The following is a 22,170-nucleotide window of genomic DNA, read 5'->3' as shown; positions in this document are numbered from 1 at the left end:
CTCTAGTCCTCTTCTTGATTCTGGCTTACATGTGTGCCTAAGTATGAGGTCCCAAAGGTGCAGAAGGGGCTGTGTCCCTCTGTTCTGCTTGTCCTCCACAGCTCCTCACTCCAGGAGGCAGGACTGTGACCAGTTTCTCGCATACCCTTTTTTTTTTTTTTTTTTTTTTTTTGGTTTTTCAAGACAGGGTTTCTCTGTGTAGCTTTGCGCCTTTCCTGGAACTCACGCTGTAATCCAGGCTGGCCTCGAACTCACAGAGATCCGCCTGGCTCTGCCTCCCAGTGCTGCGATTAAAGGCATGCACCACCACCACCTAGTTTCTTGCATATCCTTTGGAGAAGTGTTCTATACCATTCACATGTAAGCACCCACATGTCCATTATGTATGTTCCTTAGGGTTCTTCCAGCGAACACCAAATGACACACTGTCATTTCCACTTTCAGGTAAAGAAGCTGGGATTCAAGAGCAGTGATTGGCTCAGGGTCAAGGGCTCAGTGTGCATGATACTGTCTAACACCAGGGGTTTGCTATCGCGTGCCATCTTTCCCCCTCGGTTGGCTCAACTTTAGGAAGGAACAAGCCCCATCTGGCAGAGTCACGTCCCCCCCCCCCCAAGTTTAGACGTGCGTGTTTGAAAGTTAGGGTACAGAACTGTTTGGAGTAGGCATGGCACAATGAGAGGGGGATATTTAGGAGACAACAGCCAGGAAGAAATGAATGCGGGCTAAGGACTCAGCTCAGTGGCAGGGAGCTTGCTTGGCACACATGGAGACTTGGTCATGGTCCCAGAAACTGTAAAAAAAAAAAAAAAAAAGGATGTGAACCCAAGCCAAAGTGTCAGCAGCCTGGAGAGAAGGGCAGAGCCATAGAAGGGCAAGACCTCTGCACTTCAGAAGCAACAGGACAGATCAAGGATGGAAAATCATAGTGATGTTGTTTCTGAGCCAAGTGAGTGGTGGAAAGAAAGCGTCCTCACCAGGAGCCAGAGAATCAGGCACGCTTGGCTTTTGGGCAATAGTTTAGTTGCAGACATGAAATTATGGGTCCAGTAGGCCTGATCATGATGGATTTCAGCAAGTGGGTGGACGGCAGGGGGAGGGAGGCTTGGAGATAGGTGGAGGGAGAGGGAGAGGAAGACCCAGGGAAGGGGAGCAGGAGGGCAGCCATGCGACAGTGTCTGAAGCAGGGACACTCAAGATGGGAAGCTGGAGAAAAGCCTTGAGGCCAGACTGGCACCTGGCCAGCACAGTTCTTCTGTAGAAGCAGAGGATAAACCCACATTTCAAAGAAGTTCAATGGAGGTGGGGAAAAAATGGCTGAAATCTATCACAAGAATGCTTATAGTCGCAGATTCAAAGCGTAATGGGCATCACTTAGGCGAGCAAAATCCTGCTCCTGGTCTTTCTGGATGACTGGCTTGTGGCCAGGGGAGCAGCCACCCACAGGGGTTCCAGGCACTTACTCGGATGTGCAGGTCTTGGAAGAAGATGAGCAGTGTCTGCCGGATCAGCTGGAACTCCCCAGCAGAGAGACTCCCATAGATCTGCCGAGGCAAGGGGGGGGGGGACAGGAGTGTCAACACCCACCCTCCCAAGTAGAACAGATCCTGCCACGTGTGGAGATATACTGTGCACCCTAATAAACTTGCCTGAGGGTCAGAGGACAGAGCCAGCCACTAGATTAGATATTGAGGCCAGACAGAGGTGGCACACAAAGCCAGGCAGTGGTGGCACACACCTTTAATCCCAGTACTAGGAAGCACACACGCCTTTAATCCCAGGAAGTGACAGCAGGGTGGAGAAAGGTATATAAGGCATGAGGAAACAGGAACTAAAGCAGTTCAGCTGAGACCCTTTCGGGTGAGGACTCAGAGGCTTTCAGTCTGAGGATTCATGGAAACAGGATTGGCTGAGGAGTTGGTGAGGTGAGGTTGGCTGTGGCTTGCTCTGCCTCTCTGATCTTTCAGCATCCACCCCAATATCTGGCTCAGGGTTTGTTTGTTTTTTTTTTTTTTTTTTTTTTTTTTTTAATTAAAAGACCATCTAAGATTTGAACAACAGCCATGCCAAAGGCCTTTCCCCACAATTTAGCAGACGTGTACTTCCAAAACCCTTTCAGACAAGAGGGAAGTTCTTTGTTGTTATTTTCCCTCTACAAAGGCCACAACAGACAGCATGAAACGATAATTGCCCATCATAGTTACAAAATAGGCAGCTGTGGGATTTTAGAATGTTCTAGGAGAGTGCCGGTTCTTACAGCTGGCTGAGAACAGGGAAGTGGCAGTGAGATGACGGGCTGGTGACAGGCTTACTTCTATCAGCTGCCGGAAGGTCTCGTCCACTTGCTGCAGGATGGTGGGGGAGTCCAGGATGAATCCCTTGATGGAGTCTAAATGGTTGAAAGTGACCAGCAGCACATCCTTGGGGCGTGGACATAGCAGCACTTGATATTTGAAAGCCATGGTCATCAGGTCATAGAGCTGTCAACACACACACACAGAACAGATGAGATCACAAAACCAGTTCAGAACCCGAGCAAAGCAGTTGTGGAAAAGCAGGCCACGGGCTTGCCACACAGCTCAGGTGACCACATGGGTTGCTACCCAAGTCAGAGCACTTCTGAGAATACGAGATGTTAGTAACTAAGCTAAGATAACAGGAGTAGCCAGAAAGTCTCTGGGCAAATCATGGTTTCTGGTCATCCTCCGTGTCTTCCTGATGGACACATATGAAACCATATTGGCTGCTGTGAGTTCTGCACTGGGCCCTGGAATTGGGAGGATCTGGAATCCTGATTCAAGTACTTCTTTGTTCAATTTCTTTTCTTTTCTTTTCTTTCTTTTTCTTTTCCAGACAGGGTCTCTCTGAGTAGTTTTGGCGCCTTTCCTGGATCTCACTCTGTAGACCAGGCTGGCCTCAAACTCACAGAGGTCTACCTGCCTCTGCCTCCCAAGTGCTGGGATTAAAGGCATGTGCCACCACCACCCAGCTCAATTTCTTTTTTTTTTTTTTTTTTTTTTGAGACAGGGTTTCTCTGTATAGCTTTGCGCCTTTCCTGGAACTCACTTGGTAGCCCAGGCTGGCCTCGAACTCACAGAGATCCGCCTGGCTCTGCCTCCCGAGTGCTGGGATTAAAGGCATGTGCCACCACCGCCCAGCTCAATTTCTTTTTTATATTTCTTTATGTGTATGCATGTTTGCCTGGGTGTGTGTCTGTGCACCATATAAGCACCTGGTGCATACAGAGGCCAGAAGAGGGTGCTGGATCCTCTGGAATTGAAGTTACAAACAATTGTGAACTACCTTGTATGTGCTGGGAATTGAACCTGGGTCCTCTAGAACAGTAGCCAGTGCTACCCTAACCCTAACCACTTGGCCATCTTTCCAGGCCCTGTAGCTTGCTTTCTGTATGAGTACGGTTCTTTTTTTTTTTTTTTTCTTCCTTGTTTTTTCTTTTTTTTCTTTTTCTTCTCTTTTTGTAGTGCTGGGAACGGAGCCCAGGCTTTGTGTACACTAGGTGTGGTGGTTTGAACAGGAATGGCCCCCATAGGCTCATACATTTAAATGCTTGGTCATTAGGAGTGAGGCCACTTGACAGGGATTAGGAGGTGTGGCCCTGTTGGAGGAGGTGTGGCCTTGTTGGAGGAAGTACGTCACTGGGTGGGCTTTGAGGTTTCAGGTGATCAAGCCAGGACCAGGGTCTCTCTCTCTTCCTGCTGCCTGCTGATCTGGATGTAGAACTCTCATCTACCTCTCCAGCACAGTGCCTGCCTGCGGCCATGCTTCCCACCATGATGATAATGGACGAAACCTCTGAAACTGGAAGCCAGCTTCAATTAAATGTTTTCCTTATAAGAGCTGCCATGGTCATGGTGTCTCTTCATGGCAATAAACATTGATTAAGACACTAGGCAAACATTTTACTAACTAAGCTAAATCCCCAACCCTATCTCCATTTTAATTTTTTTTTTCATTTTTCAAGACAGGGTTTCTCTGTGTCATTTTGGTGTTAATTTTTAATTTTTTTAAATTACAAAAAAATTTAAATTATATGCATGTATCTGTATATAGGGGTGTAAACATGATTGCTGGCCAGAGGCACTGTTTTCCCCTGGAGATGGAATTACAGGTGGCTGTGAGCCACCTGACATGGGAACTTAACTTGGGTCCTCTGCAAGGGCAGTATATGCTCTTAAGCTATACACTTAAGTATATGCTCTGAGCCATCTCTCTAGCCTCCACTCTTATTTTTTAATTAATGAACTGATTAATACAGTTTTGAGACAGGGGACTAAGCTCACTATTAAGCAGAGGCTCACGCTGAACTTCTGATACCCCTGCCTCGACCTCCAAAGTGCTAGGATTATAAGTGTGCTTCACAACACCTGCTTCCTAGCGCCATTTGTAAATGCAGCAGGCGGTTTTTGTTTGGGTCAAATAGAAATAGAAAGTACACATTCAGCCGGGCGGTGGGGGCGCACGCTTTTAATCCCAGCACTCGGGAGGCAGAGGTGAGTTCAAGGCCAGCCTGGTCTACAAAGTGAGTTCCAGGAAAGGTGAAAAGCTACACAGAGAAACCCTGTCTCGAAAAAACCATAAAAAAAAAAGAAAGTACACATTCATTCATTTTCTCCACAGCATAGTATAGTAGAATATTATTTTAAGGTGTGTTACTTTTGTTTATGTTGCATTTGTTTAACTCTGTGAAGCTGTGTTACTGTGGCTGTCCAAAACACCTGATGGTCTAATAAAGAGCTGAATGGCCAATAGCTAGGCAGAAAGAATTAATAGAAGGAGAAATCTGGAAGGAAAAAGGAAGTAGCCAGAGAAGGAGAGGAGGACACCAGAGGCCAGCCACCTAGCTCACAGCAAGCCACAGAGTAAGAGTAAGATTTTTTTTTTCCTCCAAAACAGGGTGTCTCTGTGTAGCTTTGTGCCTTTCCTGGAACTTGCTTTGGAGACCAGGCTGGCCTCGAACTCACAGAGATCCGCCTGCCTCTGCCTCCCGAGTGCTGGGATTAAAGGCGTGTGCCACCACCACCTGGCAAGAGTGAGATTTACAGAAGTAAGAGAACGGGAAAAATCCGGAGGCAAAAGGTAGATGGGATAATTTAAAGTTAAGAAGAGTTGGCTAGCAACAAGCCAAGCCAAGGCTGTGCATTTATAAGTAAGAATAAACCTCTCTGTGTGTGATTTATTTGGGACCTGGGTGGGGGCCCCTCAAAAGAGCAAAAAACAAACAACAACACCCCCTTGTTAGTGAGAAAACAGACTTAGGGATGAAGTAACTTTTCCAAAGGAAGACAATGGGATGTAAAGGCTCATTTAAAGCTAGTGTGTCTCACAGAGGCTTCTAGTACCAGCAACAGACAGATGTTGATTCTGTGTACCCACCACCTAGTGTTAGTCTTCAGGACTTCAAAAAAAAAGTTCATATAAGGGAGCAAGTTGAAAAATAATTATTGTTATTCACGTCTAACTTCATAATTGTCTACAGTCCCAGAACTTGGGGTGTGGGGATGTGGCTCCGTTGGTAGAGTTACCTAGCATGCAGGAAGTCCTGAGTTTGATTCCTAACAACACAACCAGATGAGGTTGTGCAGGCTACCGTTTAGGAGGTGGAGTCAGGAGGATCAGAAGTTCAAGATCATTCTTAGCTTCATCGTGAGCTGGAGGCTAGCCTGGGCTATGTGAGACCCTATCTCATTAGTTTAGTTTCTCCCCTGTGTCCTAGATTTTTATGTGCAAGTGTGTGCCTGTGGAGGCATGACGTTAACCCTCAGTGTCGTCCTTAGGAATGCCATCCTCCAGCTCTTTCCAGACAGATATCTTCCTGTCCACCATGCCCAGCATTTGGTTCTGGGGTCAAACTCATGTTCTCGCGTTTGTGAGGCAAGCACTTGTGACTGAGCCCAATCCTAATGTCCCACTGTGCTACAGGGTCCCCTCCAGAACACAACGGTATGTTTGGCTGCCGGGCTTTCCTGGGTTCCTCTTGGCTGTGATGGTTTCTCTGACTTTGGTCAGGACAATTAAAAAAAAATTATTATTTATTAAGCTGGATGGTGGTGGCATACGCCTTTAATCTCAGCACTTAGGAGGCAGAGGCAGGCAGATCTCTGGGCTCAAGACCAGCCTGGTCTACAGAGTGAGTTGCAGGACAGCCAAAGATACATAGAAAAATCCTGTCTCGAAAAACAAAAACAAACAAAAAATTTATTATTATTATTATTATTATTATTATTATTATTATTATTATTATTTTATTTTTCAAGACAGGCTTTCTCTGTGTAGCCCTGAATGTTCTAGAACACTTTGACAATTTTTTCTCTTCAAGACAGGGTTTCTCTGTGTAGCCTGTCCTGGAATTCTCTCTGTAGACCAGGATGGCCTTGAACTCAGAGATCTACCTGCCTCTGTCTCCTGAGTGCTGAGCTTAAAGGCGTGCACCACTAGCACCCAACTAAAACCTAATTATTAGGATATATTTATTATTTATATTAATGGGCTTCACTGTGACATCTGCATACAGGCACGTCATGCTTTGATCGTATTGGTCTTCCTAGCACTCTCTTAGCCTCTTCCCAGAGGTAAAGCTTGGGGGCTGAGAGCCTGAGCTGGGGCGGCAGGTGCTCATGCCCATGAATAGGGACATGAACAGCAGGGCTGTCTTGGGGCCTGTAGGGCATGACAGAGGGGTTGGCTGCAGACGCCTTCTGAGACCCTCTCAGCCTGACGACTGACTACAGCTCATACTCACGCGTACTTGCTTCTTCCAAGACACCCTGACATTTGGAATCCTGTTCCCGCCTAGGACCACCCACAACGGGTAGGAGACGGGCAGCTGAGCTGAGCTTGATTAAGCGGCTGTCTGCTCACCTTATCCATGCTGGCCTGGTTCAGTCGCATAATGGAGGCATGAGCCAGGCGGTCATACACAGTCCTCAGGGCCTTCTTAGAGTACAGCTCCTGGGGTTTGAACAGCTCCTCCATAAACTTTCTGTTGAACATGGTTGAGATGATGTCATTTAGAACTGTGGAGACAAGAGAGAATCCAGATGAGCAAGGAAGGTACTGTAAGAAGCCCTGTGTAGGAGTCTGTCAGTCTGTGAGTGGGTGGCAGGCACAGACAGCTGAGATACGCAGTGCTTGGTGGGAGCAGCCCCTTGGGGAGACACCCCGGGGTCCAGTAGGAAGCAGGGCTCAGGAGTGCTCTATGACAACCTTCCAGGCAAATGTCCATGACGACAATATTAGAAGACTGGGCTTCAGGTGTCACACATCACTTTCCCCACCATTATATGCTTTGATAAGGAAAATCTTTCTTTTTCTTTTTTTTCAAATTAATTTTTTTATTTAATGTTCAATGGTGGTTTTTTTTTTTTTTCTTGCCTGCATGTATGTCTGTGTGAGGGTGTCAGAAGCCCTGGAACTGGAGTTACAGACAGGTGTGAGCTGCCTCGAGGGTGCTGGGAATTGAACTTGGGTCCTCTAGAAGAGCAGTGCTCTTAACCACTGAGCCATCTCTCCAGCCTCTGAAAAATCTTTCTTTAAAAAAAAAAAAAAAAAAAGTACTGCTTTCTCGGGCTGTGGTGGTGTTGTGGGATGTCTTTCTGTATGCTATGAATATGTGTTGCTCCCATTAGTTAATAAATAAAGCTACCGGGCGGTGGTGGCACACACCTTTAATCCCAGCACTCCGGAGGCAGAGCCAGGCAGATCTCTGTGAGTTCGAGGCCAGCCTGGTATACAGAGTGAGATCCAGGACAGGCACCAAAACTACACAGAGAAACCCTGTCTTGAGAAAACCTAAAATAAAATAAAATAAAACAAAGCTGCACTGGCCTATGACAGGGCAGAATGGAGCCGGGCAGGAAATCCAAGAGAGACAAGGAGAAGAAGGCAGAGTCGGAGGAGACACTGAGCACTGTCAGGGGAGCAAGAGGTAATGGAACAGAGGTAATGCCACAAAGTCACGTGGCAAAACATAGATGGATAGAAACGGGTTAATTTAAGATGAAATGGCTAGCTAGCAAGAAGCCTGAGCCATAGGTCAAACAGTTTGTAATTAATATGCAAGCCTCTGAGTAATTATTTTGTAAGCGGCTGTGGGTCTGTGGGTGGGAGAAGTTTGTTCAGACTGCAGAGCCAGGCGGGACCGAGAAACTTCTGGTTACAGGTGGTGACACACGCATTTAATCCCAGCACTCGGGAGGCAGAGGCAGGTGCAACTCTGAGTTTGAGGTCAGCCTGGTCTACAGAGTTCCAGTGTAGCTAGGACTACACAGAGAAACCCTGTCTCAAACAAACAAACAAACAAACAAACAAACAAACAAATTTAAATAATGAAGAATGCAGGGCTGGAGTGATGGCTCAGCCGTTAAGAGCAGCTGCTGCTCCTGGAAGAGGACTTGTGTTCCGTTCCCAGCACCCACACGGTGGCTCACAACTGTCATTAACTCCAGTTCCATGGGATCCAATGCTCTCTTCTGATCTCTGAGGGCACCAGGCATGCATGCACATGCTTTTCGTGCATACATCTATGCAGGCAAAAAACTCATATACATAAAATAAATAAATCTAAACATTTTCTATTAAAAATAAATAAAAAGACTGTTATATAAAGACTATAAGTTAGAGCACATCCTTAAAAAGAGAGACAGACATTCTTTTTTAATATTTATTTTTAGGTGTATGGATGCTTTGCCTGCCTGTATGACTGCACCATGTATGTGCAGTGCCCACAGAGGAGGGTGTTGGATCCTCTAGGCCTGGAGTTACAGATGGTTGTGAGCCACCATGTGGGTAATGGGAATTGAATCCAGGTCCTTTGGAAGAACAGTCAGTGCTCTTAACCACTGAGCCATCTCTCCAGTCCCCTAGCATACACATTCTTAAAAAAAAAAAAAAAAAATTCAGGCAGGGCATGGTGTTGAATGCCTTTAATCCAGCACATGAGAGGCAAAGGTTGGTCTCTGTGAGGTGGAGACCAGCCTGGTCTACAAAGTGACTTTCAGGCCATTCAGGATTACATGATGAGACTCTGTCTTAGAAAAACAAAAAGAGGGGGCTGGAGAGATGTCTCAGAGGTTAAGAGCACTGGCTGCTCTTCCAGAGGTCCCCAGTTCAATTCCCAGCAACCACATGGTGGCTCACAACCATCTGTAATGAGATCTGGCGCCCTCTTCTGGCCTGCAGGCAGAACACTGTATACGTAATAAATAAATAAATAAAATCTATAAACAAGGACATTAAAATGTCACTATAGTTTGTGTGTGGAGGTGTGGTGGTGGGGCCTGTGGAGGACAGGGGACAACTCTGTGGCTTTGCTTCTTCCTTTCCACCTTTCCAAGGGTTGTAGGGACCGAACTCAGGTTGTCAGGCCGCATGGCAAACATTTTGTCTGCTGAACCACCCCACTGGCCCTTTACAGAAAGTGTTTTACTTCATTATCAGCACATGTGTGTATGATGTGTGCTGTTCTCTTTTAAGCAAGCTAAACCATTTTCACTTAAGATTAAACTTCACAAATGTCAGGCAAACAGTGGTGACTGACTTTTCGTAACAAACGTTTTATGAAAATAGACACAGCTGCCCACTGGTTAGAGATGGTGGTGTTTTTAGAGCGTATACAAAACATGCCCTTCAGATTGCTCCACGTTAGCTTGCCCTGATCCCTCTTTCATCTATGTATCGATTTCACAGCACCGGAATATATCCCATCCGGTTGGGCCAGTGAAAACGTCCACCTGTCGAGAATTAAAGACTTGTGAAAACCAATATAGCCTCAGTTCTAGTCACGTGGATATTTCGCACTGTTCAGGTAAGTGCAGGGAGGGGTAAACCCTGGTGTGAGAACACTAGTGAACACTATTGCAGGGAGGGGTAAGCCCTGGTGTGAGAACACTAGTGAACACTAGTGCAGGGAGGGGTAAGCCCTGGTGTGAGAACACTAGTGAACACTAGTGCAGGGAGGGACAAGCTCTGGTGTGAACACTATTGAACACTAGTGCAGGGAGGGACAAGCTCTGGTGTGAGAACACTAGTGAACACTAGTGCAGGGAGGGGCAAGCTCTGGTGTGAACACTAGTGAACACTAGTGCAGGGAGGGACAAGCTGTGGTGTGAGAACAGCAGCGGGTACAGGTAAGCATAGATTATTCTCAATGTATTTGTATAATGTCGTTGTGTGTTGTGTGTGCAGGTGAGAAGTACATGTGTGTTAAGACGCACATATGGAGGTCACAGGACAACTTCACAGTCAGTTCTCTTCTTGCACAATTACGTGGATTCTGGGGACTGAATCCAGGTTGTCAGGGTTTGCTGGGCGGGTGCCTTTACCTGCTGGGCCATTTGCTGGCCTACATGAGTCTTGAAAAAATTTAAAAGCTGGGTGGTGGTAATGGTAATGGGACTTTAATCCTAGCACTTACACTCAGGAGGCAGAGGCAGAGGCAGGCGGATCTCTGAGTTAGAGACCAGCTTGGTCTACAGATTGAGTTCAAGGATGCCAGGGCTACACAGAGGAATCTTGTCTCCAAAACACTAAAAATAAAAGCCAAAAAAAACCCCAAAATGAAATTGTGTCTGCGTGTGCAGGCGCCCTCAGAGGCAAGAGGACTCAGAGACTGGAGGGGTCTGATTCCCTGGAGCTGGAATCCACCTGACACGGGTCTGGGGACCGAACTTGGATCCTCTGTGACAGCAGTGCATGCTCTAATCACTGGCCCATTCCTCTAGCCCTCCAGATTACTTTTTTTTCTCTTTCTGACAGGGTTTCTCTGTGTAGCTTTGTGCCTGCCTCTGCCTCCCGAGCGCTGGGATTAAAGACGTGCGTCACCACTGCCCGGCCCTCCAGATTATTCTTAAACCAGTTATTTTTAGTGTAAAGATGAACGTATATGGATATCAAGAGTATCTATTCATGCCAGGTGGTGGTGAATATAAAGACGCACGCCTTTAATCCCAGCACTCGGGAGGCAGAGGCAGGCGGATCTCTCAGAGTTCGAGGCCAGCCTGGTCTACAGAGTGAGATCCAGGACAGGCACCAAAACTACACAGAGAAACCCTGTTTTGAAAAACCACACACACACACACACACACAAAAAAAAAAAAAGAAAGAAAAGAAAAGAAAAGAAAAAACCCAATATATATTCATAGACAACTGGGTTATATATTTATATAAAAAACAAATTCCTTTTTAAACGTTTTGTTTGTTTGTTTGTTTATTTATTTATTTATTTATTTATTTATTTTTGAGGCAGGGTTTCACTGTGTTATTTTGGTACCTGTCCTGGATCTCACACTGTAGACCAGGCTGGCCTTGAACTCACAGAGATCCACCTGGCTGTGCCTCCCAAGTGCTGGGATTAAAGGTGTGTGCCACCACCCGCTGGCCTATTTATTTATTTTTTAAAGCTATATTTTTATTATTTTTAATTATGTGTATGTGTGTACGTTTGTGGGTAAGCATGTACATGTGGTATAGGCATGTTCAAAAGTGCAGGCACCCAACAGAGGCCAGAGGAGTGGGGTCCCGCTGGAGATCAGTTACAGGCAGTTGTGATCTGCCTGATGGAGTTGCTGGAGACGGAACGCTGGTCTTCAGGAAGAGCAGCACATATAGGTGTGCTCTTAACTGCTGGACCATCTTTTCAGGCCGTGTTTTTTATTTTTAATTTTATGTGTTGTGTAGCAGGGATCTTAAAAAGTTCTTATTCATAAAATCAAACCTGAGCCAGGTATTGGGGTGAACACTGGATGATCAGAGAAACAGAACAAGCCACAGCCACCTCACCTTGCCGGATCCCCAGCTGGTCTTGTTTCCCCAGACTGGAGGCCTCTGAGTCCTCATCCGGAATGGCTCTCAGCTGAACTGTGCTAGAAGCCTGAATGCTTAACCAGGCCAAATGCTTCTAGTTTCTGGTCCTCACACCTTATATACCTTTCTGCTTTCTACCACCATTCCCTGGGATTAAAGCCTCGCTTTCTGGGATTAAAGGCGTGTGTCACCATGCCTGGCCTTTCCAATGTGGCCTTGAACTCACAGAGATCCAGAGGGATTTCTACCTCTGGAGTGCTAGGATTAAAGGTATGAGTGCCACCATTTTCTAGCCTTTGTATCTAGTGGCTGTTCTGTGCCTTACCCCAGATAAGTTTATTAGGGTGCACAATATTTCAAGGAACACAATACTACCACATTTCCTCTCTTTTTGTCTAAAATTAAAAAAAGCTTATAATTAATACAAGACAAATTATATCCAATAAGTATATACAATATACACAGTCAAGATTACATTAATGATGTCTAGTCCATTAACATTTGACAGATTCAGATAAAAACTCCATTATATATATTAACAATGTCCAGTCCAGTAATATCTGATAAACTCAGATCAAAAAAAATTTTCACTACTTATCTTATTTAAAACAAGTAATTCCTTTTTAAAAGTATTTTTTCTTTTCATAATAGATTCAGTAATCTACCTTTTGTCATTTTTATATCTTCCTATTTTTCTTTTTAGTGTAGATTCAGTGATCTACCCATTTATCCTATTATTCTTTATCTTTTTTCTCAGAATAGATTCAGTGATCTATCTCATATCTATAGTGTTGGATCTGTGTATGGGTGAATTCGGGTTCCCGTGGAGGTCAAAAGAGGGTGTCAGACCCCTGTAGTTAGAGTTACACAGAAGGCAGTGAGCTCTGTGGTGTGGATGCTGTGAGGTCCTCTGTGAGGGCAATACAGACTCTTAACAGCTGAGCCGTCTCTCCAGCCCCTAAAATGAATTCTTTTTTGGTTTTTCAAGACAGGGTTTCTCTGCGTAGCTTTGCGCCTTTCCTGGAGCTCACTTGGTAGCCCAGGCTGGCCTCGAACTCACAGAGATCTGCCTGGCTCTGCCTCCTGAGTGCTGGGATTAAAGGCATGCGCCACCACTGCCCAGCCTAAAATGCATTCTTAACATGAGTGCTTATTTCGGAAAGATACAAACTCTACTTACTTTGTCTTTTCTCCCCCCGCCCCCCGCCTCTTTTTTTTGTTTTGTTTTGTTTTTGAGACAGTTTTTCTGTATAGCCTTGACTGTCCTGGAACTCTGTAGACCAGGCTGGCTTCAAATTCACAGAGATCCGCCTGCCTCTGCCTCCTGAGTGCTGGGATTAAAGGCGTGAGCCACCGCTGCCCAGCTAAACTCCACTTTCTTTTGCTGAGGCAAAGGAAGTGCTGGGTGGCTGGCTCTGGCTGTATGTATACTTTTAAAGAACTAAGGCAACAAAGAGCAGGGAGTTGTTTGTTTGTGTTTCTCTGTGCAGATCTGGCTGTCCTAGAACTCACTCTGTAGACCAGGCTGGCCTAGAATTCAGAGAGCCACCTGCCTCTACCTCCCAGTGCTGGGATTAAAGACATGCACCATCACCCAGGAGTAGGGGTATTTTATTATTATTATTATTATTATTATTATTATTATTATTATAGAGGAAAGGGAAGCTGAGGGCTTTATGTGCTTAAATCCTTTCTTTTTTTTCAAGGTAGAGTTTCACATGGTCCATCCAGGCTGTCTGGAATTAAGGCCTCTACCTAAGGATGGCCTTGAACTTCTGATCCTCCTTGCTTCCACCTTCAGAGTGCTGGGATTAGAGGCAAACACAACCACACTCAGTTTGTACCTAAATCTCAAATGGAATTGCTTCAGAGAGAAGGGGGGGCATATTTTCCTCCCACACTGACTGTGGTGGGTTGAACAAGAAAGGCTCCCATAGGCTCACAGGTTTGAACACTTGGTCCCAAGCTGAAACTGTTTGGGAAGGCTCAAGAGGTGTGGCTCTGTTGGAGGAGCAGTGTAACTCAGTGCAGGCTTTGAGGTTTCAAAGGCCCACACCATTCCCAGGACTTTCTCTCTCTTTCTGCCTTATTGGTCAAGATGTGAGCTCTCAGCTGTTCCTTCATCTGCCACCAAGGCCTCCAACCCTCTGAAGCCACATCCCAGTTAACACTTTCTTTTACCACAGCGACAGAACAGTGGCTAAGACACTGACACACACAGCTGACTCCTTAGAGAACCGTGGATCTCACACTTCACCTTTGGGTCTTACCCTAGACAACACCCTGCTCCTCAGACAGCAAGAATTAGACCCAAGGCCAGCACAGGCGCCCCTCACATCTGAGGACTCCGGCAGGACACAGCCAGCTAACATTCCCTCCTCAGGGATGCTCACGGATACAGGAATCCTTCAGACAGAAACAAGCAAGGACCTGCAATAAATTGGGTTTTCTAACTTTTTTTCCTCACCCTAGCCTTTATATAAAGTGCAGAATCTGCAAAGGACAGATACAAACGAAAGGCCACAGGGTCCTCAGAAAAGAAAAAGGGAAGAGTTTCCAGGAAGGAAGGTGTCCTTCCGTTAAAGCATCCCATGTCAGCTGTGATTGGGTGAAAGTTGACAAGGGGCAGGGTCAATTCTCTAGGGTCTTTGAGCTCACTCAGAATCCAGGAAAGTAGCTAAGCCTCAAGTAAATTGGTTCCAAAAGCAACAAAACCCCAAGGCGATTGTTACTGATTTTGGCAAAGCAAAAAGAAAAATGAAGCTTTTCCCCAGGGACATGAACATAGGTAAGTAACACCACAGCTCCTGCCTCAGACCTAAGCAATGTCCGTCCACTGAGAACTGAGGACAGTGTCTGTCCCTGTGGACTCAGCAGGCCATCCATGAGCCCCCAAAGAAGAAACGGAAGTTTCATGGCTGGGCCCTGGCACCCAGGGATCCCCTGTGACCAGTCATTCTTTGTGAGAGTGTGGAGACACATTTTCCTCTCCCGGTTTGCTTTGTGCGGCACTTGGCCCAGACAACAAGGTGAACCACAGTGCCACAAAGGAGGGCGCTCCACTCTCGAGCTCCACGCTGCACGGATTCCCGTCTGAGCAGTGGATTCAGTCAGACGTGTAGTCCGCCTTAGTTCCCAGGTACTTAGATTTCCCTGTCTTTTTAAACTTAAAAAAATAAAAAAAGAGAGGAAATTCAACTTGGCAATGGCAAATGGATTTATAGTTTGCCTACACCAGGGAGAAAAGTCCACTTTCCTCGTCTCCTCTGAAACACCACAATCTTATAGAAAAGATGAAAAGAAGACCATCGTGTGCGTATACTAATTCAGCTGTGGGGTAAATGGCCCCAACTGTGTGAAGTCTTCCTAGAAGGTAAGCTCCTCCTCTGGCCGAGGCAGGGCTGCATAGTCTTTCCCTCTGCACAGCATGGGACTGGGGGAAATCTGAGTTCTTTGGAGTCCGCTGTTTCCATACACTGACAGTTGATGGCAGGGCACACGTGTCTCCAACCAGAACATCCCTTCTCCTGCCAGGGCCAGGCTTCCACCTCGGTGTTCGTTTTTGACACTTGAGTGAGCTCTGCCTCTTTTTCATGAGGCAGAACAGAGTGGAGTCAGATTTGATCATGAAGGGGGTGAAGCCGGGAGGGGATGAAGCTGGGAGGGGATGAAGCCGGGAGGGGAGGGGTTTCCACACGGACATCAGGAGGGCTGGAAACTGGGCTCTTGACACGAGGCTCCTAGTATGGACTTAGACAGATGATGAAGTCAGTGTCTGCTGATTTTTTGGAACACTTCTGTTAAAATAAGCTCCAGCGCTCTACGTACACACATGAAAAGCCCTCCAGACCCACACTCCACACCTGAAATTCTGCCAGGCATCAAAGGACGGCCAAAACTTGCTCAGGGGAAGTGTCAAAAGATGGTTGTGAAATGGAATGAAAGCAACCCGGCACCTCAGTTGGGCGTCTCTGAACCCAGTCTGAGGAAATAATTATCTCGATGAAAGCAATTCAGTTTCTACCAATTACCCCTGCTCCAAACCTCACTCCTTTATGGAAATACGCACTATGGAGCCAAGGTTATAAGAGAGAAGCCAGGGAATGTTCTGCATGACTACAATGGTTTGAATCTTTACGCAGTTGGGACACTGGGCTTAGAACTTTATGTACAATGGCTCGTTTGAAGTTCAAGGCAACTCTAAATTATCCCCATTCTCACATTCCATTGACGAGGAAAATTTAATCTGAGAGTGTTTAAAATCCAAGCTGACACCACTGATGATGGAGTTGAAATTCGAAAGGGTTCTGTCTCATTGTATTATTATTTTTAAAAGCATTATTTATCTGAGACAGAGTAGGTAGCCCTGGCTAATCTGGAACTCACTATGTAGACAAGGCTGGTCTTGAACCCTCAGACATCTGCCTGCCTCTACCTCTCGAGTACTAGGATTAAAAGTATGCACCAGGAGCTGGAGAGATCATTTAGAGGTTAACAGCATTGGTTGTTCTTACAGAGGACAAAGGTTTGGTACCCGGCACCTACATGGTGGCTCACAGTCATCCATAACTGAGGTTCTAGAGGATAAAACTCCATCTTCTGACCTCTGTGGGCACCAGGCATGAATATGGTACACATACATCCATACAAGAAAGACATTCATACACATAAAAATAAATAAATATATTCAAAACCCCTAAAATATAAAAGTGCACCACCACACCCGGCCTAATTATATAGTTGTGTGTGTGTGTGTGTGTGTGTGTGTGTGTGTGTGTGCGCGCGTGCGCGCGCGCGCGCGCACAAAGATCAAAGCATAATTTGCTAGGGTCAGTCTTTCCTTCTACCATGTAGGTCACAAAGATCAAACTCACGTTGTCAGGTTTAGGAGCAAGTGCCTTTACCTACTAAACTACCAATGGCTTTCCTTTTCCCCTTCGAAAATGGCATCTTACTATGTAGCCCGGATTGGCCTGGAATTATTTAGACCAGACTGGCTTCAAACCCAGAGATCTGCCTGCTTCTGCCTCCTATGTGGTAGGATTACAAGTGTACACCACTATACCTGGATTATATATATATATATACATATATATCCATATATAATATATATACATATATATATATTCATATATAATATATATTATATATGAATAATACACACACACAAAGATTCAGAATGTTGTAATCCAATAACACATCATATTTACATCCATCTATCAAAATTTGCTAGATAGATATTTTATCCTATCTTTGCTTGTAAGTCTTTGCTTATCCTGTTCCAGATTCTTCTTCATTCCCTCTCCTGGCATTGTTTTAAGTTTATTTTCTTTTATAATTGTTTTTGTTTTCTACCATATCACAGTCTAAGTAAATTTCTATCACAATTAGGAATATTTACAGCCGGGCCGTGGTGGTGCATGCCTTTAATCCCAGCACTCAGGAGGCAGAGCCAGATGGATCTCTGTGAGTTTGAGGCCAGCCTGGGCTACCAAGTGAGTTCCAGGAAAAGTGCAAAGTTACACAGGGAAATCCTGTCTTGAAAAACCAAAAAAAAAAAAAAAAAGGAAAAATATTTACAAAGTCAAAAACATTATCTCCCATAATAATAAATATAAAATCTATGTAATTAATTATGCTAAAAATTGTCTTTCAATAATAAAAGAAAACAAACCTACACCTTTAAACTAAAAATCAGAGATATCAAAGTACCTTCAGTGGGCCTTTCATATTTTAAATATACATACATTTTATGCACAAAAATTAAAAAAGTTCATTAGCATATTAGTTATGCATAATAATGGGATTTGTTACACGACATTTTCACACATGTACATAATGTACTTTGATCATATTTACTCTCATTATGCTTTTAAGCATTATAAGTATATAGATCTGGCACATCTGTGTGAGAAGAGAATTTAAAATACTTAGGATGGCTGACGAGAGGCATAAACCATTCCCATGTGTCAAATGAAGGCAGGCACCTATGACATATAAACACTGAGAAAAGCGGAGGTCTCACTCCAAGCAAGCCTCCACCTTCCCAGGTTTGCGGCTGGTTGTGGGTGAGGGGGAAACAAGACTGGACGGGAGGCAACAGTGCATGCATGATCCCATGCCTTCGGCCCACACTCTGGGCAGCCATGCAGCCACATGCTCCCATCTTCCTCCGCTGCTCAACTGGGATCGCCGCCATGTGCCAAGGGGAACATCTCAGGAGGGCCACTCACACTGACGCAGACTCTCTGGTTACGGGATAGTGTAAGAAGGGCCGCTTCGGACTACCAGAGGACAACCTGCCCGGGGGTGGAGCTTCTGCCCCAGCTGTCCCTGAAAGGTTGGACCAACAGAAGGGTGGTGGTCAGGGGAGTCCTCAGATGCAGTGCGGCCCTTCACTGGGGCTGGCTGGGCTCTCATCTTGCACAGTGTGTTTATTCCTTTGGAGTAGAACATTCCAAAGTAAACCCAATGTCTTAGCTGAAGAAACTCACGCCTAGTTCTTACCTAGAAACACTTAAAGTGGTCCTGCTTTTAAAAGTCCACTTACAACGGACTGAGTGAACCTGTAAACGCAGACGGAACGCATGCAGCCCAGAAATAGCATACCTCGTTTTCTGTCCACCTCTGTCCATTCATCTATATGAAGCATACAAAAAGAAAACACCAGTTCAGGAAGCAAGAACATTAGAACATTAGTTGCATGGAGGCTTTACAAATACCATATTCAGTCTCTGGCCAGTCGAATTTTGTTTTTTTATTAATATTTGAATTTCACGTCTTTTTTTGTTTTTGTTTTTTCAGGACAGAGTTTCTTTGTGTAGCCCTGGCTGTCCTGGAACTAGCTCTGTAGACCAGGCTAGCCAACAACTCAAGAGATCTGCCTGCCTCTGCCTCTGGACTGCTGGGATTAAAGGCGTGCGCCACCACTGCCTGGCTCTTTGTCTGTGCATCTCTCTCTCTCTGTGTGTCTGTTTGCCTGCATGTATGTATACCACATGTGTGCCTAGTGCCCTTGGGGACAAGAGGGAGTCATCCTCTAGAGTTACAGACAGTTGTGATCTGCAGTGTGGGTGCTGGGAATTGAACCGGTGCCTTCCAAAAGAGCAGTCCATGCTCTTAACCACTGAGCCATCTCTCCAGTCTGTTGAATTTAATGTCTTATGTGCATGTTTCACCTCCAATTAGAAACTTTTTTTTTTTAAATTAAGAGCTGTAAAAACTAGGTAAATGACTAGTGGAAAAAATAGCCCAAGAGGACGCTCAGGAGGACTAGCTCCCGTGGAGCTCCTCTTAGAAGGCTCCAGAAGTTGTATTTTCCAATGCTGTAAGAACATACATTATGCTGGGCACAGTGGCACACATCTTTAATCCCAGCACTTGAGAAGCAGAGGTAGGCAGATCTCTGTGAGTTCGAGGCCAGCCTGGTCTACAGAGTGAGACACTGCCTCAAAAAAAAAAAAAAAAAAAAGCAAGCATAAAGCAGACTTTCAACACTAGCTCCCCAATGAAGAATAATTCCAAAAACAGACAGAAAAAGGAGTTTTTTTTTGAACAGTCTGATTAAAAAAAAAAAATTATTTAACCTTTGTTTTTTTTTTTTTCCAAGACAGGGTTTCTCTGTGTAGCTTTGGAACCTATCCTGGAACTCCCTTTGTAGATCAAGCTGGCTTTGAACTCAGAGATCTGCCTGCCTCTGCCTCCCCAGTGCTGGGACTAAAGGCGCCACTACTGCCCGGCTATTTAACTTTATTTTATGTGCATTGGTGTGAAGGTGTCAGTTGTGAGCTGCCGTGTGGGTGCTGGGAATTGAACTCGGGTCCTCTGGAAGAACAGTTGGTGTTCTTAACCACTGAGCCATCTCTCCAGCCCTGGACAGTCTGATTTTTTTTTTTCCTCCCTAGAGCTGGGATTGAATCTAGGGTCTTGTGCATTTTAGCAGGTAAGTGTTGTACCTTGAATTTCATGTCTTTTTTTGGTTTTTCGAGACAGATCTCTACCCTAAGCCCTGAAAATCAACTTTTTCCCTTTCTCATGTCATTGGTGGGAACATTTCAGTCCACAGCCTCCCTCCACTTCCACTTTCCCACCCCTTCCAATAAAGAGTTCCACACACATATTCACGTGTGGAAAGCATTTCACAACTAATGGCATTTTGGGAAACACTTGCCACTGTATTGCTTGGGAATGATCTGAAGTACAGTGAAGCGATGCACACCTTCACCGCACACTGGCATGGCCTCCACATACAGTACAAACAGCTCTTCTGAGACTAGCAGGCTCCACTGCGAGGTCAGATTCCCCTCGAAGTCACCGTCTTTCTCAAGAGTCACGGGCTTAGCTGGGCCTGGTGGCACAGGACTGTAGTTCTAGCTACTCAGGTCGCTGAGGCTGGACCAAAAGTTTAAGATCTGCTGGACCTACAGAATGAATCCATGGCAGCTTAGTGGGACGCTATCTCTAAATCAGGTGGGCTGGGAAGCTCAGCGGCAAAGCGCTTGCCTAGTGTGCATGACATGCGCTAGGTCCAGTTCCCAGCACTGGGGGGAGGGTGATAAAGTCTTAGGCTTTTGGAGAGACTGTCACCGGGAAGCAGGCCCTGGTCCGGCCTTCCTAAAGCAGTTATTTGTTTCTTGGGCATTGTATTCACACCTGATGGTTCTCTGTGGTATGAGCCCCATGGACTTGCAGTATTTAGAGATGGAGAGTTTTCATCCTCTTGACGATGTGTCTGGGGACAATGACACTCTGCCTGCTGTGGATAAAACTGGAAAACGCCAGGGAGCATTGTGACTCCAGTCGGCAATGGCACCCAGCACCAGCAGAGGGCTCTAGAGAGCTGCCAGGTCCTCCCCATTTTCCTCTTTAAAGAGGCAGGGTAGGTACCGTGGGCCCCGCCTTCTGCCCTCCAGATGAGTCAGTCTGTGACAGTTCAACTTCAGTTATACTTTGCATGGGATGTAGGCCTATGGGTTTCGGGGCTGGCTGTTAAATTTCATCCAGAAAAATCAGAATAGAACACCACTGCTATTTAGTCCTTCGGTAGGACATGTCTTAGGAAAACAAAACAAAACAAAACAAAACAAAACAAAAACAAGCAAACAAACAAAACAAGAACAAAAAAGCCACTCCACAGTCATGTGGTCATGATCTCAGTTTCTTCTCCTGTAATAAGGAAGGTAAACACGATGTAACAGGGTTTTAGCTCTAGGGCTTTTCTGAGGACAGAAGTGAGGCAAAAGGTAGCTTTTATTGCCCACTCTATTGCTTAAAATGTGAGACAGCATTTAGAATGCAACTCTCACCAGCAGCCTCATTAAGAGCATGCTTCCTTTCTGTTCAACGCTAAACTCTGGCTGCATTGTGGGAGAAACTGCAATGCCTGTGCTGGCCTTGTGGGAACAGGGACGGCCTCCAGGAGACCAATTAGTTGTGTAAGATAATGAAAACAGCTCCAAGAAACACGATTCCCTCAAAGCCTCCATGAGGACTAATTTAGAAAGTCTGTGTTTTTATTGGCCGGTGTATAGGCGTCTGTCACAATGGCCCTGGCTCCAGCTCCTGCAGCGACACCAGCTTTAACAGCAGAAGAGCCTTGCTCTTCTCAGCTTTTCCATCATGCTGTTTGCTTTCCTTCTCTTCTACAAGGCCTCACTGGTCAACTATATCATCATTTCTTTTAGAAACTCGATATGCACACACACACATGCACATTGTGCCCATTTGTGTGTGTGTGTGTGTGTGTGTGTGTGTGTGTGTGTGTGTGTGTATCTCAAAGTCTTCTGTCTCCTCTTGATCCACCAGATCCCACAGAATTCCCATACAGTCCCGTCAGAAAAGGCAACATAGTGCAGGAGTTAAGGACAAGCTGGACAGGAGGAGGAGCTCTGGAGTCTCATGGCCTGGAGTGGTCAAGTCGCTTACTCTTCCCACCACCGTGCGACCCTAGGCAAAGCAGCTTTGGCTTTTCTTGTAGATTTGGCTGGTAGTGTTATCTAATGACAGAAGAGCTGTAGGTATCAATGAAGTATTGATACAGTGGAAAAACTGTTTTCATAGTCAGGAGTGGTGGTTTGCGCCAACAATCCCAGCACTTAGGAGGTTGAGGCAAGAGGACTGTTGAGAATTCCAGGCCAATCCATGCTACTCAGTGAGTTTTGGGACAGCTACAGCATGAACCCTGTTTCAACAATGCAAAATAAATATTTTATTGTTGTTGTTATAGAGATGTGTCTTGAGTTTTAGAATCAGTTATGGATTGGGCTCATCAATTCCACTTCCAGGAGCTGCACAGAAAGGCTTAATCCAGTTATCCCTAAAATCTCACATGGCTTGACATCTGCCAGAAAC

At 45.6% G+C, this 22,170-nt stretch overlaps 1 protein-coding gene across 2 annotated transcripts in view; it reads right to left on the bottom strand.

Annotated features, from left to right (window-relative positions):
- Window positions 1-22,170, bottom strand: part of Oscp1 (organic solute carrier partner 1) — a 38,170-nt gene that overhangs the window by 12,903 nt on the left and 3,097 nt on the right. The window contains exons 2-5 of one of the 2 annotated variants that reach the window (XM_076565060.1): window positions 18,430-18,459; window positions 6,880-7,034; window positions 2,313-2,480; window positions 1,464-1,544 (exon numbers count right to left, since the gene is read on the bottom strand). In XM_076565060.1, coding sequence (XP_076421175.1) covers window positions 1,464-1,544; window positions 2,313-2,480; window positions 6,880-7,034; window positions 18,430-18,459 — 434 coding nt within the window. The remainder of the gene's footprint in view (window positions 1-1,463; window positions 1,545-2,312; window positions 2,481-6,879; window positions 7,035-18,429; window positions 18,460-22,170) is intronic. The other variant, XM_076565059.1, reaches the window with a different exon arrangement.

The sequence above is a fragment of the Peromyscus maniculatus genome, chromosome 2 (genome assembly GCF_049852395.1).
Source record: "Peromyscus maniculatus bairdii isolate BWxNUB_F1_BW_parent chromosome 2, HU_Pman_BW_mat_3.1, whole genome shotgun sequence".
In the NCBI taxonomy this organism is placed as follows: domain Eukaryota; kingdom Metazoa; phylum Chordata; class Mammalia; order Rodentia; family Cricetidae; genus Peromyscus; species Peromyscus maniculatus.
The sequence above is the reverse complement of the archived record's forward strand: the minus strand, read 5'-3'. Positions and strand labels throughout refer to the sequence as shown.